Source organism: Astyanax mexicanus, chromosome 23 (assembly GCF_023375975.1).
Source record: "Astyanax mexicanus isolate ESR-SI-001 chromosome 23, AstMex3_surface, whole genome shotgun sequence".
Taxonomy (NCBI): domain Eukaryota; kingdom Metazoa; phylum Chordata; class Actinopteri; order Characiformes; family Acestrorhamphidae; genus Astyanax; species Astyanax mexicanus.
Window position 1 is genome coordinate 17,079,462 of NC_064430.1, and position 19,010 is coordinate 17,098,471.

The 19,010-nt window shown below is 41.4% G+C and overlaps 1 protein-coding gene across 3 annotated transcripts in view; it reads left to right on the forward strand.

Annotated features, from left to right (window-relative positions):
- Positions 1-19,010, forward strand: part of cdkl5 (cyclin-dependent kinase-like 5) — a 65,239-nt gene that overhangs the window by 16,941 nt on the left and 29,288 nt on the right. For all 3 annotated transcript variants that reach the window (XM_022668204.2, XM_007259372.4, XM_007259373.4), the window contains exons 4-8: positions 12,942-12,987; positions 14,293-14,429; positions 15,252-15,372; positions 16,451-16,510; positions 17,690-17,780. In XM_022668204.2, the coding sequence (XP_022523925.2) occupies positions 12,942-12,987; positions 14,293-14,429; positions 15,252-15,372; positions 16,451-16,510; positions 17,690-17,780 (455 nt within the window). The remainder of the gene's footprint in view (positions 1-12,941; positions 12,988-14,292; positions 14,430-15,251; positions 15,373-16,450; positions 16,511-17,689; positions 17,781-19,010) is intronic.

Sequence of the window (19,010 nt, forward strand, 5' to 3'; positions counted from 1 at the left end):
GTTGGCCTTTTCAGTCTGGAATATTTAATGCATGCAAATTTCTGTGAGGATCTCTGATGTTGCTGATCAGTGTGCATGTGCTAGTAGGGTGTGTGTTTTGGCATATCTTAAGTTATAAGCAGCATGGTGGTTAGTGGTTTAGCACGCTCGTCTCTCAGACTTGGGGTCTTGAGTTTAAGTCCCTATCTGGGGGGGCGCTAGCGAGCACACAATGGTGTAGACGTGAGTTCATCGGGGTCTCCTGACCATTGCTATTTAATTTGATTTTTTACTTCTTTATTTTGGTTATTTTATGTTTACTCGACGGCTAAAGACTTCTAGCACAACTTGAATACATTTTGGGGCCGACAATTGACAAGATGCCGCCAAAAACAGCTAAAACTCCCAAGGACTCTGGGAACCGCTCCCCGGCGCACTCACTTACCCCGCCACGCGGTGCTCCGGAGCTCAGCGAGTCTGAACCCGACTCCCCGCCATTGTGGGCAAAGAAATTGTTTGATTCGCTCCGGAGTCCCCTAGAGAGTCCCCCCCGTTTGGGCAGCCTGGAACTCACCTTAACGTCTGTCCGGTCCGAGCTTAAGGATTTTAAGGAATCCCTCAACTCCCTCGGTGAAGCTGTTTCGGCGCATGACTCTTGTATCGACTCGCTCGAATCCGCTGTTGCAGAGCTGGAAAGAGTCAACGACAAGATCATGCTGAAACTGGATGATTTGGAAAGCCGATCGAGAAGGAATAATATCCGCATTATCGGTGTACCTGAGGGGAGCGAGGGACCTCGAGTCATTGATTTCGTGGCTGGTCTTCTACCCAAGCTTCTCGGTGAAAGTAATTTCGAATCCCCCCTCCTGGTGGACCGGGCCCACCGATCGCTGCGTCCACGCCCGCCGGATGGTGCCAGACCCCGACCCATCATTGCGCGGATACACCTTTTCCAGGCCAAGGAAAAAATTCTACAACTTCGGAGATCCACTGGCCCACTTCAGTTTCAAGGACATAAAATCCTAATTTTCCCGGATTACACCAGCGCGGTAATTGAAAAGAGAAGGCAATTTGCAGAGACGCTGGGAGTTCTGAGAGAAATGAAAATCACACACTCTCTTCGCTTCCCTGCACGGTTACAGGTAACCTTTGATAATCAGCTCCACACCTTCCTAGAGCCGTCAGGAGCCAGGGTTTTCGTGGAGTCGATCAAATCCACAAGGCGCAAGGAGGACTGATGACGTAATCTACTGCTCTTACATTGTTGTGTTGGTCGGCGTCGGGTTCGTTACCTCCATGGTATGACTGACAAACTGTGTTGATTTGCAGTGATACTGGCCGCAATACCTAACTAACTTCAAGATCACTCTTCTTTTTTTTTCATCCACTTTTGACTTTCTGAAGTCTTAAAGACTTTTTAGAGGTAACCACAATTACATGCGCAAGGGAAGGGGTATTTAACGTTTGATAAGGTCAATCCATAACCTTTGTGTAGACTCTAAAACCAATTGATTTCTGATTGTTTGTATGTTTGTTTGTTTTTTTTTCCTACAATGATTCTTTCCTGGTCTGGGGACACCCCTTCCCTACACCGTAGTTTAATTACGTATAGAGTGTGTTTTTTCGTAGCCGTTGCTTTCCCACTATATGTGGGAATATTTATACATTTCCAGGGTGGAAATAGGTCTGCGTTGGGGGTGGGTTTGGGAGGGAGGGTGTGTTTTGTGAGGTGTTTAGTTATTGTTCCTCAAGAATTTTTTTTTATTTTATATATTTTTTCCCCCTTCTTATTTATTTTCTTCCCTTCCCGGGTGGCTCTTGCATCTTTCCGCTTTTGTTTTGGATGGTACTCCCGCATTATATGAATCTTACCAATATTACATTGGCGTCCTGGAACGTCCGAGGGATTAATCATCCCCTGAAACGGGGCAAAATTTTCACACATTTAAAAAAAATGGCGGACATTATATTTCTTCAGGAGACTCATATAAAGGCTTCCCATCAAGCCAAACTAAGAACACAGTGGATATCCCAAACTTTTCAAACCACATTCTCCTCTAAGGCTCGCGGGGTAGCGATTCTTTTCCGCAAGAATATTCCATTCCAACTAAAGAATATGATAGCTGACTCGCAGGGACGATATATTATCGTATCCGGCAAAATTAACTCCTATCCCCTAACTTTAGTCAATGTTTATGGTCCGAACTATGACAACCCGGACTTTTTTCGAAATCTCTTTAACATTATTCCATTCAACTCGTCGGACAATATCATTATAGGTGGTGATTTTAATTGTTGCTTAGATCCACACCTAGACAGACTGTCAGCCAAGTCATCAACAATACTTACATCAACTCCGGTCTTAAACTCTTTGCTCAGGTCCTCAAATTTAGTGGATATTTGGAGACTTCAACATCCAACTAATAAAGATTACTCATTTTACTCTCCTGTACATAACTCCTTCTCTCGGATTGACTATTTCCTGGTCTCATCAGAGGTGGTCCCAAAAGTGGGTTCCACCGAATACCATCCCATCCTTATCTCTGACCATAGTCCAGTCACCCTTACGATATGTAACTTAATTAACAGACCTTCATACAGTTGGAAATTTAACCCTAATCTTCTCTCAGATACTGCCTTCGTCAAATATTTGGATGTTAAAATTTCTGAATTTCTAGAATTTAATGACACAAAGGATGTCTCAGATACTGTTCTTTGGGAAACCTTTAAAGTAGTGACCAGAGGTCATATCATATCGTTTGAGGCCTCAAAAAAGAAGGAATCAGACAAACGTCTTATAGAACTGGAAAATATCATAATAGCCTTAGAAAAAAACAATAAACTCACTCCTTCCACGACAGTTTATAATACAATTTTACAACATAAACATGAATACAATAATATTCTCAACCAAAGAGTCGAAAACCTCCTTCTTAAACTTAAAAGGACACATTTTGAACTTGGTGAAAAACCAGAAGGCCTCCTGGCTAGACAACTTAGGGAGGTCAGGGCCAACCAAGCAATTCATGAAATTAAATCTACCTCTGGCCACCTGCTTACCAGTCATCGAGAGATTAATAATAGATTTAGAGAATATTATGCAGATTTATATACCTCAAGATTTACAGCCTCCGAACCTGACTTGGACTCTTTTTTTGATAATTTAGATATACCTAAGCTCTCTGATTCTGCTAGAGAAGCTCTAGATTTGCCAATCAATGTATCTGAAATCCAAGAAGCAATAGATAGCTTCCCATTGGGCAAAGCTACTGGACCAGATGGATTCGGATGTGAGTTTTATAAAGCCTTCGCTACGAAACTTACTCCTCTATTACTTAGGATGGTCCATGATTCGATTGCTAATAATAAGTTCCCTGACTCATTATATCAGGCAAATATCTCGTTAATATTAAAGAAAGGAAAAATCAACACAGATCCCGCCTCCTATAGACCAATTGCGCTGCTGAATGTAGATCAAAAGATTATTTCAAAAATCTTGGCCAGTCGCCTCGCTGATCATATTTCAGAGATAATTCACCCAGATCAGACCGGATTTATCCCTGGAAGGTTTTCTTTTTGCAATGTGCGCCTGCTTCTTAATACTATTCTCTCTGCACAACAAAATGAAACCCCAGCAGCTATTATTTCTCTGGATGCCCAAAAGGCTTTTGACCAGGTTGAATGGCCCTATATGTTTTATACGCTAAATAAATTTGGATTTGGCAATGCCTTTATTAGCCTGGTCAGGGCTCTGTATTTAAATCCCTGTTCTTCTATTTTAACGAACTCTGATCGATCCACACCCTTCTTACTTCAACGCGGGGTCAGACAGGGAGATCCTCTTTCTCCGTTACTTTTCAATTTAGCACTTGAGCCACTTGCAATTGGCGTAAGGACTCACCCGGACATTCACGGGATTAAAATAAACGGTCTTGAGTCCTTGGTTAACCTATATGCAGATGATCTCCTGTTGTCTATTTCCAATCCTGCCACCTCCATCCCCAAACTTTTAGATTATATTAACTTGTTTGGACAATTCTCCGGCTATACAATTAATTGGAACAAGTGTGAATTCATGCCCCTCACGGACAGTTTTGATAAATCATTCCTATCTTCACTTCCCTTCAAAATAACAGATGAATATTTTACTTACCTTGGCCTTAAAATATCTAAAGATCCTAAACTCACCATTAAATTAAATTATGAGGCTGCTATAGATAAGCTTAAAAGGGAAATAGAAAGATGGAAGTTACTCCCACTTTCAATGATTGGAAGAATTAATGCTATTAAAATGATCGTTCTCCCCCGATTCTTATATCTTTTTCAAAACCTTCCTTTCTCCCTCCCTGACTCCTGGTTGCGGTTAATCGATTCTTCTGTATCCTCTTTCATCTGGGCCCAAAAAACCCCACGCATCTCTAAGATTCACTTACAAAAAAGTGCTGTAGATGGAGGCTTGAATTTACCTAATTTTAAACATTATTATTGGGCAGCTAATGCTAGAGCTGTTTCATTCTGGCAGCTCGGTTCCCATTCTGGTCTTGCTTCGGGACGCACACCGTTGTGGGTCAAGGTGGAGGCCAGTTGCTCTCCTCTGACCTCCTTACCTTCATTTCTATATACAAAACTGTCATCTGGTAAAATTGCCACAAAAGATAATTACATAATTAAAAAAAAAATACTAAACCAAATTAAGCTAGCTACAAAGGCCCCACAAAATTCCATACATACTCCTATTACATTCAATCATGAATTTATTCCTGCTAAAACTGATAAGTTTTTTCTTGATCTTGAAAGCCAAGGATTGGCTTCCTTGGGCGACCTATATCAGGATGGCTGCTTTATGTAATTTAATACTCTGAGGGAACAATACAATATGCCACGACCCCATTTCTTCCGATTTTTGCAATTGAGACATTACACCAAGACAGCCCTCGTGGATTTAACATCAAAACCACAGGAGCATGCTTTATTCCGCTTTTTTAATTCAGACCCATCAGCCAAACAACGAATATCGCACTGTATCTCGTTTCTAAAACTTACCCCTGATTCTGATCATTTTAGGGAGGCCTGGGGCAAAGAGTTAGACAAAAAAATATCTAAAGAGATATGGGAAGAAAGTCTCTCTAGAATTTTAGACTGCTCTGTAAACTCACGATATAGGTTGATCCAATTTAAAATTCTACATCGACTACATTACTCCAAAACTAGACTTCATAAAATCTTTCCTAATATCTCGCCACTGTGTGAAAAATGTTCCATAGAAAAAGGCACTCTCACTCACTTGTTAATCACATGCCCAGCCTTACAGCCTTTTTGGAGTAACATTTTTGCGTGGCTTTCAAAAGTGCTGAACATCTCCCTAGAACCTGACCCTATCCTCATAATCTGTGGCTGCTCGACTTTTCTATCCAGATTTCCATATAGAGTTCAACGTATAGTGATGGCCTCCATGGTTGTGGCTAAGAAACTGATTTTGCTTCATTGGAAATCATCTTCTACTCCTTCTTTCAAAAGCTGGCTCTCGGAAATGTACAGCTTTATTTCAATGGAGAGATTACGTACCCGGAAGCCTCATGCTCGGGTCCGAATTATTAAATTCTGGAATCCCATAATTTACCACCTTAGAGAACCTGAAGAATTAGGGAACTATAGCTGAACCCCACTCGGCATTCCCCCATTTTCCCTTCCTTTTTTTTCTTATTTCATTGCCCCCCCCCCCCCCCCCTCCCTTTATTTATTTATTTTATTTTACTTTTTTTTTTTTTTTTTTTCCTTCGTTTTCTTCTTCTTATGAGACAGTTTTGACTGTTTTCTGTGGATTGGATCTGGGTTGGATATGTATGTCCTCTATCTGACTTTGAAAAAATTCAATAAAATAAAATATATAAAAAAAAAGTCCCTATCTGGGTGGAGTTTTCATCTTCTCCTAGTGTCTGCGTGGGTTACCTGATGTACAGCAGTGAGCATTAAAACTTGCAAAATACCACTACCACCACAATCATCTGCACCATCGTAGACATCTTCTTCTTATCTGCTTCCAGTTATTTCAGGATCATAGCAAGCTCAACACAGAAGCTCAGGCTACTTTCGCTAGTTTCTCATGGGGAATCCCCGGGCGTTCCCAGGCCAGCCAGGAGATAGAATTTCTTCAGTGGGTACTGGGCCTTCGCCAGAGTCTCCTCCAAGTTACTCTTCCCTGGGGGCATCTTTATCAGATTTCCAGACAATTTCAGCTCCTGGATATAAGAGCTCTACAGAGAAACCCTACTAGATAGCTAGATCTTTTTACCATAGTTGTAATATCTCCATTAGAAACCATTTGAATGCGATTTAATTCCAAAAAAGGAAAATGTATGGGTCATTTATATCAAAATGGTTTGGTTTCTGGGTAAATGACACTCAACAGAGCCTATCCCAGCCGGCATCGGGCGGAAGGCAGGATACACCCTGGACAGGCCGCCAATCCATCGCAGCGGATAACCCCTATACTATAATAGTAAAGGTTCAGAGTAATCTACAGAAATGATACATGTCATATCAAACATGAAGGCCAACCCTATCTTACCAGCACAAACCTGTCAAAGCTGACTATGAGCATTGTGGTTAAACCACTCAAACATTATAGGGGCACACTGGGAGTGATGTGGGTAAAGAGTGCCATCTACCCACCCAGAGAGAGCAAACTCAATTGTGTTCTCTCGGACTCTGACTGCTGATGGCAAGCAGCATGACCAGCACCACTGTGCTTTAGTATATAGTGTACTATTGTATAGTTTACAATAAACAACTAAAGTAACAATAAAGGAATACAATGAACTATTTTTGGAAATGAGTTTCTGATCATCCAGTAAATGTGAATCTCAAGAACCTGGGCAGGAATTGAATTTGGGCTGTGATTTACTCTCCTATTCTCAGCATGCAGCTGGAGAGGCACTGAGCCTCATCAAATTTGCAATTCGACATCAAACCAAGAGCGCTTTGGTGGCCCTGAAACCCAGCCCTTCATGAATTATGTGCTTTGTGTCTCAGCAGCAAGGACGACCTAGGTTACGCTCGCTCAGCCTACATTAGTTGGGACATATTAGAGCTACACCGCTTGTAAATGACATACTCCAGCTGGAGCCATTGTTTGAAAATGGAAATGTTGAAGGCAGCTATGTTTTCCTGAAATGTTTTTATACTCAGACTATATTGCATGATTTATAGGAAACGTTCATCTCAGAGCGCACAAGCTGTCTCTGCAGAGCACCACTTTGTAAGAGCGTGGCAGTGCAGGAAGCAGAAACTCCACATTCAGGATTACACGCATCATAGGTTTACATCTTTATCAGCACATACATACAGTTTTTCAAATTGTATACTTAAAATGTGGCACTGTATACAGATAAAATAAATTACAGATTTGCCTTGTACAATCAAAGTCACTTGTCTGTTTGCATGGACAATTCTTGCCAGATGCTGCTAATCACAATCATTACCACTTTCCACCAATCCGAAGAACAGTTTAAGCATTTTAAGACAGTTTAAGGCATTACTCTTAGACCAAAACCCTTGAGAGCCCTTTTTAAAAAGTGTGCTTGTCAGCAAATTGCCTTGAGGATGGTTCACACTGCATATTATAAACGTAAGAAAAACACAATGTGTACTATTTTTTGTTTTGTGTGGGGTGGTTTGTCTAGACTGGTACACGTTTACAACAGTAGCATTGTAAAAGTCAATCAGCTTCTGCCCATTCTCAGGCTTCTGCCTATTTTTAGGCTTCTGCCCATTCTAAGACTTCTGCCTGTTCTCAGACTTCTGCCCATTTTCAGGCTTCTGCCTGTTCTCAGGCTTCTGCCTGTTTTCAGACTTCTGCCCATTCTCAGGCTTATGCCCAGTCTCAGGCTTTTGCATGTTCTCAGACTTCTGCTCATTTTCAGACTTCTGCCCATTCTCAGGCTTCTGCCCGTTCTCAGGCTTCTGCCCATTCTCAGACCTCTGCCTGTTCTCAGGCTTCTGCCCATTCTCAGGCTTCTGCCCGTTCTAAGGCTTCTGCCCGTTTTCAGACTTCTGCCTGTTCTCAGACTTCTGCCCGTTCTCAGGCTTCTGCCCTTTCTTAGGCTTCTGCCCGTTTTCAGACTTCTGCCCATTCCCAGGCCTCTGCCCGTTCTCAGGCTTCTACCCTTTTTTTAGACTTCTGCCCATTCTCAGACTTCTGCCCGTTCTCAGGTTTCTGCCCGTTCTCAGGCTTCTGCCCATTCTCAGGCTTCTGCCCATTCTCAGGCCTCTGCCCGTTCTCAGGCTTCTACCCTTTTTTTAGACTTCTGCCCATTCTCAGACTTCTGCCCGTTCTCAGCCTTCTACCCATTTTCAGGCTTCTGCCCATTCTCAGACTTCTGCCCATTCTTAGGCTTCTGCCCGTTCTCAGGCTTCTGCCCATTCTCAGGCTTCTGCCTGTTCTCAGGCTTCTGCCTGTTTTCAGACTTCTGCCCATTCTCAGGCCTCTGCCCGTTCTCAGGCTTCTACCCTTTTTTTAGACTTCTGCCCATTCTCAGACTTCTGCCCGTTCTCAGGCTTCTACCCATTTTCAGGCTTCTGCCCATTCTCAGACTTCTGCCCGTTCTCAGACTTCTACCTGTTTTCAGATTTCTGCCTGTTCTCAGGCTTCTGCCCAGTCTCAGGCTTTTGCATGTTCTCAGGCTTCTGCCCGTTTTCAGACTTCTGCCCATTCTCAGGCTTCTATTTTTAGGCTTCTGCCCATTCTAAGACTTCTGCCTGTTCTCAGGCTTCTGCCTGTTTTCAGACTTCTGCCCATTCTCAGGCTTATGCCCGTTCTCAGGCTTCTGCCCATTCTCAGACCTCTGCCTGTTCTCAGGCTTCTGCCCATTCTCAGGCTTCTGCCCGTTCTAAGGCTTCTGCCCGTTTTCAGACTTCTGCCCATTCCCAGGCCTCTGCCCATTCCCAGGCCTCTGCCCGTTCTCAGGCTTCTACCCTTTTTTTTAGACTTCTACCCATTCTCAGGCCTATGCCTGTTCTCAGGCTTCTGCCCATTCTCAGGCTTCTGCCCGTTCTAAGACTTCTGTCTGTTCTCAGGCTTCTGCCGTTCTCAGGCTTCTGCTTGTTTTCAGACGTCTGCCTGTTCTCAGACTTCTGCCCGTTCTCAGGCTTCTGCCCTTTCTTAGGCTTGTGCTCGTTTTCAGACTTCTGCCCATTCCCAGGCCTCTGCCCGTTCTCAGGCTTCTACCCTTTTTTTAGACTTCTGCAGACTTCTCAGACTTCTGCCCATTCTCAGGCTTCTGCCCGTTCTCAGGCTTCTGCCCGTTCTCAGGCTTCTGCCCATTCTCAGGCTTCTGCCCGTTTTCAGACTTCTGCCCATTCTCAGGCCTCTGCCCGTTCTCAGGCTTCTACCCTTTTTTCAGACTTCTGCCCATTCTCAGACTTCTGCCCATTCTCAGGCTTCTACCCATTTTCAGGCTTCTGCCCATTCTCAGACTTCTGCCCGTTCTCAGACTTCTACCCGTTTTCAGATTTCTGCCTGTTCTCAGGCTTCTACCCATTTTCAGGCTTCTGCCCATTCTCAGACTTCTGCCCGTTCTCTGACTTCTACCCGTTTTCAGACTCCTGCCCATTCTCAGGCTTCTGCCCAGTCTCAGGCTTTTGCATGTTCTCAGGCTTCTGCCCGTTTTCAGACTTCTGCCCATTCTCAGGCTTCTGCCCGTTTTCAGACTCCTGCCCATTCTCAGGCCTATGCCTGTTCTCAGGCTTCTGCCCGTTTTCAGACTTCTGCCCGTTCTCAGGCTTCTGCCCATTCTCAGACTTCTGCCCGTTCTCAGGCTTCTGCCGGTTCTCAGGCTTCTGCCCATTCTCAGGCTTCTGGCCATTCTCAGACTTCTGCCCGTTCTCAGGCTTCTGCCCGTTCTCAGGCTTCTGGCCATTCTCAGACTTCTGCCCGCTCTCAGGCTTCTGCCCGTTCTCAGGCTTCTACCCATTTTCAGGCTTCTGCCCATTCTCAGACTTCTGCCCGTTCTCAGACTTCTACCCGTTTTCAGATTTCTGCCTGTTCTCAGGCTTCTGACCAGTCTCAGGCTTTTGCATGTTCTCAGGCTTCTGCCCGTTTTCAGACTTCTGCCCATTCTCAGGCTTCTGCCCGTTTTCAGACTTCTGCCCATTCTCAGGCTTCTGCCCATTCTCAGGCCTATGCCTGTTCTCAGGCTTCTGCCCGTTCTCAGGCTTCTGCCCATTCTCAGGCTTCTGCCCATTCTCAGGCTTCTGCCCATTCTTAGGCTTCTGCCGGTTCTCAGACTTCTGCCCGTTTTCAGACTTCTGCCCATTCTCAGGCTTCTGCCCATTCTCAGACCTATGCCTGTTCTCAGGCTTCTGCCCATTCTCAGGCTTCTGGCCATTCTCAGGCTTATGCCTGTTCTCAGGCTTCTGCCCATTCTCAGGTTTCTGCCCATTCTCAGGCTTCTGCCCATTCTTAGGCTTCTGCCCATTCTCAGACTTCTGCCCATTCTCAGACTTCTGCCCATTGTAATGCTTCTTCCCATTCACATATTTCTGCAAACACTATTTTATTTGTATTCATGTATCTCTGTGTTTGGCTATTTGTGGATAGCTCAATATGGAGCTTGACTAAAGGTTGTTGTGAAATATGAGAAGGATAGGTGGACATCTAGCAATGGGTCTACAGATACATTGTGTTTAAGCTTTTGCCCCACAGAAAGCTTATTTTCATTCACAGTCTTTTGCCCTTTCACATACAGGCTTCTGCCCATTCACAGACATAATTCTGCTCCTTCACAGGAGGCTCCTGTCAATTCACAGGCTTTTGCCCATTTATAGGCCTCTGCTCGTTTGCAGGTTTCAGCCCTGCAACAGGGTTCTTCAGTGTAACAGGATTCTGCCCATTCATAGGTTTATTATTATTATTTTAACTGAGATGTCCTTTGATTTGTAGGTCATCCTGTTCTGCCCTGTGTCCAGCAGGCCTTTATATAATATTTCATAACCCACTTAAGCACCTCTATAGGTAAATTTACTTCTGAATTTAGCCTCATTAGCTGCTGACAGTTATCATTCTCTGCTAAACTTGAGCAGTGTGTCTGCGTTTTGGGTATACGTGTATAGTGCACTGTGGAGCTGCAGTGGAGGTTGTTGTGAAATATGAGAAGGATAGTTGGATATCAACACCACTAGCAGCAGGCCTTTGACCACAGGGAATGTGTGAGATCAGTAAATGGCTGCAAAGATAATGTGTTCCCACTGTTATTAGTTCTGCATCAGGAAAATGTATATTTACGGAATGGTTTACAGAATGGTTTATTGTTGCAAAATGTTGGGATGCTATGTAAAATGTAAATAAAAGCAGAAATAATGATTTCATTATTTCCAAATGTTACAGACCCATGTTTTATTCACAATAGAACATAGCACACACAAAAGTCAATTGTTCTGTGATTTGTCTTCATAGAGTTGTCTAAAAATAATATCCCTTACCATAAAATTGTGACGACTTTGTATATCCCACTGTCTAGATAGATAATATAATAAAAAACATCAAAATATTCAGATAGCCGAGAAAGATAGAAATCCCTGCGTTTAAGGGAAAATGTTGACAGTCAATATTGATTGTTGGTGATCTTCGGGTCCTAAGGTGGCACTGCATTAAAAAACTGGAATGATTCTTCAATGGAAATCATTGCTTTGGCCCAGAGAAGACAGGAGACAGAATTGTGTTCAAAGACAATGGTTATTGAAGAGTTTATGACCCCATGCAGTGATTTCCTATATACATCACTGGAAAAAATTAAGAGACCACTTCAGTTTTTGAAACAGTTTTTCTAATTTTGCTATTTATAGGTTTATGTTTGAGTAAAATGAGCATTGTTGTTTTATTCTATAAATTACAGACAACAATTCTCCCAAAATTTTAATTGAAATACAGTCATTTAGTGCATTTATTTGCAGAAAATGAGAAATGGCTGAAAAAACAAAAAAGATGCAGAGCTTTCAGACCTTAAATAAAAACCAGTTAATATATATAAAGTTTTAAGAGTTCAGAAATCAATATTTGATGGAATAACCCTAAATTTTAATCACAGTTTTCATGCACCTTGGCATGTTCTCCTCCACTAGTTTTACACACTGCTTTTGGATAACTTTATGCCACTCCTGGTGCAAAAATTTAAGCAGTTCAGCTTGGTTTGATGGCTTGTGTTCATCAATCCTACTCTTGATTGTATTCCAGAGCTGTTCAATTTGGTAAATTCAAAGAAACTTTTTTTTCGCAGAGCTGTAGAATCGTGCCTGTTTTTATTGTACCACCAAAGGCCCAAAGAATAGAAAGTAACTCATGTAATGAGACCTCACATGCATATATATGTGGCAGTTCAGTGCAGCGTTCTTTTTTATTTTCCATGGCACATGACAAAACTCATGGGACAAAAGTTATCTAATACAATTAGTAGAACTAGTAGAACGACAACAAGGAATGACCTGGCTGAGAAAACTTGTGGCACAATGTATGAATCTATTGTATTCTGCCAGACACAATGCAACTAAATTAAATATGATTTGTAGCTTCATTACTGGTATTTTGAAGTCATGCCTTCAAACTGAAATTTTACATTAGGCCACAATTCACCATTTCTTTTCCCTAATAAAGTGTAGCCATTATTAGCATGTAAGGAGAGGCTCCTCTGACAGTTCCATTGTATTTTCTGCTGCAACTTCAGAGACTAAAAATCCATTAGAGTGTGTGTGGTTAATAACTAATCCTGGGCTAAATTACACCATCAATGGGCGTTCCTAATTGAAGGTCCATTAAAATCTGTGTTCAGGATTAATCTGCATTAGAAAAGTCATCCTTTAGAGCCAAGCCTTTCAGCTTCTATGCTTCTGTTCTGAGGGACATGTGAATCCTCTCTGATTGCACTGGTTATAGATATCACGTTAACTGATTTTGCATATCTGTTTTACAGGAGACTAAAGAGCTTGTGGCCATTAAGAAGTTTAAGGACAGTGAAGGTAAAGATTACATTATTTTATTTGTGCTTGTGACACCTTTCCTCTCATTTGGTCCATTTCACTGCATGATGCTTACATTACTTTGATTGACTCGACTCTTCTCAGCTTTTGCTTTTTCATTTGGCAAACATGGTATTTGGTACCTGGAACTGGGTCCTTTATAAGGTCCTGTTCGCTCATAGTTCCAAGCAAGCCAAGTAGGGACTAAAATGTGAACTGTAGATAGTGCTCCTTGTGTAATATTGGTCAGCGCAGGCATCTGTTAGCTAATGTATCGAAGCTGGAGGTCCGGCACTATCCTCCGAGTGCACTGGCAACCCAGCGATGTTGCATAAGTGGTAGTTTTGTACAGTACCATATTACATGTATCGTATTTTTTGCACTATAAAGTGCACTTTAATTTCCCCAAAAATCGTCAGTGTGCCTTTTAATCCAGTGCGTCTTATGTATGAATTTTACCTTACTGGTTGTAAGAAGCAGTGAAACCACTCCACTGTTTAAACACAGCTTAGTTCTCCAGCATCGTGGCTGGAACAGCATTAGCATTAGCCGCTGACCACAATTTCCACCATTCAGAGGTGAGTATTATCGGCCTGTAGCCTGCTCCTAACCCCGGCTAGCACTGCTGGGGTAGCATTAGCATTACCCGCTAACTGCGCTTGCTATTTCCTCATTTAGAGGGGAGTATTATCAACCTGTAGCCTGCTGCTAACCCTGGCTAGCTCTGCTGCAGCGGTTAGCTGCTAATGCTAGGCCTTTGTGCTGGAGAATTTCGAAAATCTAAACTTACTGTAAATAAAAAAAAGCACTTATTCACCCAAATAAACATTTTACAGGACAGAAATCTGTGTAGATAAACATCCAGCTCTCGTATGACTTTAAAAGAAAATTCCTTTTTATAACAGTTTTGTTTACTGAACTTTACTTAAGTTAGTTAGCTACAACAGAAAATGCGGTAAAATTAGAACCAGAACTAGAGCTAATAAACCCTCCAAACTACAGTAGAGAATAGGATCTTATAATTTTATTATCTGTTTTAAAGAGATTCCTTGGATTGGTGCCAATCATCAGAATCCAGCAAGAGCTGCAACACCACCAGGGAGCTGTGGTAGTGAAAAACAAACCAGCTACCAGGCACCAAATAGCGAGTAGATTTGAGTAGTGCAGATACCATGTAGTACAAAAGTGTCATCATTGACTCTACCATAACCGTACATCAGTGTTGTAGTGATGTTTTATCATCTATTGAAAAGCAGCTTTAAAACAGTTATCTAATGTATGATCCCTGTCTATTTGATCTTGCAGAGAATGAAGAGGTGAAGGAGACCACGCTGCGTGAGCTAAAAATGCTCCGCACGCTAAAGCAGGAGAACATAGTGGAGCTGAAGGAGGCCTTTCGCCGCCGGGGAAAACTCTACCTGGTGTTTGAATATGTGGAGAAGGTTAGTCAGAAAGTGTACACATCCTCATGTTTCCAAATCCAGCAGCCATCCTTATCAGACTGAAGATAATTTATTCAAAACATGATGGAAAAAAACAAGGCACGTTGTGATGCCCATTGCTATCTTAAACTCCGCAAACAGTCTATTTTCACGTTTTCAAGTTAGAGCACACCAGGCTCTTAAAGGGAATTTTGAGGCAAATGACACAAGATTGGTTTATTTCACATTACACCCAAAACACACCTATGATTAATAAACAGAACTTGTACAAAACATTTGCGTATTTTGAGTTGTGCAAGGTGTACATTTCCCATTGTTACAACAGCAAAGACAAACTAATGCCCTAAATTAAGCTGTGTGCCTATAGATAAAATAGGGCCCAACATCTTTAAGCCATAGAGAATGTGATGGGGGGACACAGACCTCCATCACAACAGAATCCTTCTCTTGACGTAAAATCCATGAGAACAGAAATTAGGAAAGATAGGATGGGCTGCGACCCACAGGTTGAAAAACACTGGTCTACAGAATCACATAAATGCATGTAGATTTGCAATTAAGTGAAGTTTAAAGTAAAATACTGCAAGTGACAGAAACTTTAAGACTAAATACTTGCTAAATGATTTAATTTACTGAAATGAATGTTTGGTATAACTTGGTATCTATGTTTGTCCTAGAATTAAATGCAAGCAGCTTGGGTATATAATTCCTTTATAGTGTCACTATGTTAAAGCAGATGCTATGAATAATGATACTTAAAAGTTATAGTACTATTCCATTTTGATAATTTTCAGATCATTCTTACGATAATTTCTGTTTCAGAACATGCTGGAGTTATTGGAGGAAATGCCCAATGGAGCGACACCTGAAAAAGTCAGAAACTATATTTACCAGCTTATCAAAGCTATTCACTGGTGCCATAAGAACGAGATAGTACACAGAGGTATGAAGAGCTTTTGTTTTTTCCTTATGTGTTTTTCTTGTTTGGAAGTGATATGGTTTACCATAGTGTGCTTCAGTGTTTTTATGTTGTTGTTTCTTAAGTATATCTCAATTACTCAGTTACTTAAATTACAAGAAATTATTTGATTTAATGACCATCATATGAAATTCCTAGTGTTTTTCAGTTGCCAACTGTCTCTACATTGGTGATGTAATGTTTTTTTTACGTACCATATTTTTTGCACTGTAAGGCACACTTAAAATACATTAATTTTCCCCAAAATGGCCAGTGCGCCTCTTAAGCTGGTGCGCCCTATGTATGAAATTTACCAGTCAGGTTATAAGAAGCAGTTATACAGGAGTTTCACTTTAGTTCTCGAGCAGTATTAGCATTACCCGCTAAGCGCTTGCCATTCAGCTGTTCAGAGGTGAGTATTCTGGCCAATAGTCTGCTGCTAACCCTGGCTAGCACTGCTGGAGCATCATAAGCATTATCCGCTAAGCTCTAGCCATTCAGCCGTTCAGAGGTGAGTATTTTCGGCCTGTAGCCTGTGCGTTTACCGTGTTAAAACAAGCTACGTAGGATAAACCGCTAGCTAATGTCGCACTGGTTTACCAGAACACTCAGGGTTCCTCAGTGTAGGAGGCATTAGCTTACTCTTAATAAACAGAAGAGCTTTAATTACCCAAATAAACAGTTTTCAGGAGATAATTCTGTGTAGATTAATATCCAGCGCTCGTTTGACTTGTCTAACTCATCTAAAAAAGTGTTTTTTCTTTTAAAGAATTACAGTTTTGTTTACTTAACTTATCTTTACAGGACTCGCCCAGTGGCGAGACCTGCTGAATTAGAAGGGAAACATGGCGACACCCCTGTTCCTAACTAGTGCCACTTAAAATATGCCGGTGTGCCTTATGTATAAAGATCGACCAGAAATTAAACATTTAACAATACTGCACCTTATAATCCGCTGTGCCTTATAGTGCAAAAAATATGGTATGTATGTTTTATATATATATATAATTTTTTTTCTTTAAACATATCTGCATCCTAGTCTGATCTTTGTGTCTTTCATCAGATATCAAGCCTGAAAACCTCCTCATCAGCTCCAACGACATCCTCAAGCTGTGTGATTTCGGTGAGTCAACGCGTCTGGCTTGTGTTCAGCTGATCCTGCATCATCGACACCCCTAATCACACAATTTGCAGTGTGAGATCTTGTTATAATTCAACTCTAAACTGACCCACAGGCAGATATTAATAGGATAATAGACTGTATCTTGCCTTGTCAGAGTTTGAGCTACAGACAAATTATATGATTTTATCTCATGTCAACTCTTCCACATCCAAGAGCTCCCGCTATGCTGTGAATTACACCTAAATGTATGTAATTGGCGTAATATACATGATGATTCAGTGCCCCACCTGGTGGAAGAGGAATATCATTGCACAAGAATGCAAAAAGTCACGCTTCCCTTGCTTTCAGTAGCTAAGTGACTGCCGTGGAGAATGCGCATGACTCACTGAAGCTGCAGCAGCAGACTTCTCTCAAACACTTTCCTTTATTTTTAGCATGTTCAACACAGCTAGATTAATTGAGGAGTCTGAAGATTTACTCACGTCACTTTTCTCCTGTTCTTTATTTAATATTACTAATAAAAAAAACTCCAAATCAGAGAAAGTTGGGACAGTAGGGAAAAAAACGAAAATAAAATACAGGGTGTATCTTGTATTTAATTAGAATTTTATTTAATTGCAGACAGTATCAACTCAAGGTATTTAATGTTTTGTTTGAACAACAATTTTGATATACATCTATTCTAGGGATGTCCCAATCAATTTTTGATTTTGAGTATCTGATACTCGATACTACAAATACCAAGTCCTGATTCGATACTTTGGGAATGCAGTAAAAAAAAACAAAAAAAAAAAACACCAGTATTAAGTTTTTTTTATATATAAATATTTTTTTTTACAAAATACTTTTAAGTACTAAATTGCCATCTAAAAAATTCTTCAGCAGAGTGACGCACAGTGCAGTTTAGAGGAAAATGAAGCATGGATGAAAGTAGCGAATGGCTCGATTGGTAGCTTGCTGGATTAGCTTCTGCGCTAACCGCACATTAATCAGCGTTGATAAACTGTACGAGCGTCCATGAACACACTCATAACATTTTGGAGTTGTCACTGCCAGTGATGAGCAATGCAGCACGAGCATTCTTAATGTGTGCCTGCAGAAAAGTCAATGGTAAACTAGTGGAGTAACAACGTAATCCGTCTCTCATAGTCTCTCATAACTTTTCTCCTCTGTTACCAGGCTTTGCCCGGAATCTCTCAGAGGGCAGTGATGCCAACTACACTGAATACGTGGCCACCAGGTGGTATCGCTCTCCTGAGCTGCTTCTTGGGTGAGTCTTCTTGGGGTAAAAACCTGACTGCAGCACATGGTTTTCTGTGAAGCCTGTTTTAGGGGTTCCTTTGTGCATCGGGCCAGTTCTTATTATTCATTGAATAGGAAGCACTGGCCTAATGGATTAAAAATAACAACCTCAGGTGTCAATGTTTAATATTTTACCCCACAGTGCCCCATGTTTTAATAAAGGATCAGTGTTGACTGAAGGCAATAGGCTTTTAAATGTGTTGTGTGATGTTTTTTGTGAAGGCTGAAGTCGGATATCATTCCGTGCCCCTGTTTATTTAGACGTTGTCATTTGGTGCTCTTTGTTGTTCAGATGGTATTTTCTAGAGATGAATGCAGAGGAATGCATTTTTTTATATTTTTTTTTGAAAGTCTCGCCATTTAAATTCCGCCTACTCAAATGTTCTCGCCCTCCCTCTCACCACGTTTCAGAGCAGAAATGTGTCTTTCAGTCTGCTGTCCCCAGTCTTTTTCCCTTTTTCTCTCCCTCGTTCTCTGTCTAAAGCTTCCCGTCATCGCCCGTCTATGCCCGTCATCTTTTCTACAGAATGCTTTGCTTATTTTTGCTCTCATTGCATCCCGACAGCCATCAGAACCACCATTTTGACAGGCTGATATTTTTTATTTGCTTTTGAGTGTATGTTTGTGCTAATTTCCTTTTCCAGGTTGTTATCTGTAGTTAAGGCTGTATCACAGTATTTCAAAACTATGATGTGTCTAATGTGTTAAATTATAGTTCTTTTTGTTTATCTGGTTAGGGTTCCTGCGAGTCCATACAAAGTCTTAAAGTGTCTTAAATTAAAATCTGGGTAATTAAGGTCTTAAATTGTATTAAATTTCCTGTAAATTTGATGTAGGTATTACATTTTCAGATGGTGCATTTAATGCAGGTGGGAAAATACAGTGGCCTATTGTAAACATCTAATCTGGGGAGAGAAATAAGGTTTAGCAGCAAGCTAGCTAACATACTAACTTAAGCAGTGGGATAGCTAACATACTAACTTTTGCTAGCTAAAGCAAGCTAGCTACCTTTACCTGGGATAGAATAAGGTTAGCGAAAAGCTAGCTAATATTGACGCCGAGTTAGCTAACATACTAACGTTAGCAGCAAGCTAACCATTGTTCTTAGCAAGCTAGCTAATATATTATCTTTAGCTAGCTTAAACAAGCTAGCTAACGTTACCAGGAATAGAACTAAGGTTTAGCAGAGAGCTAGCTA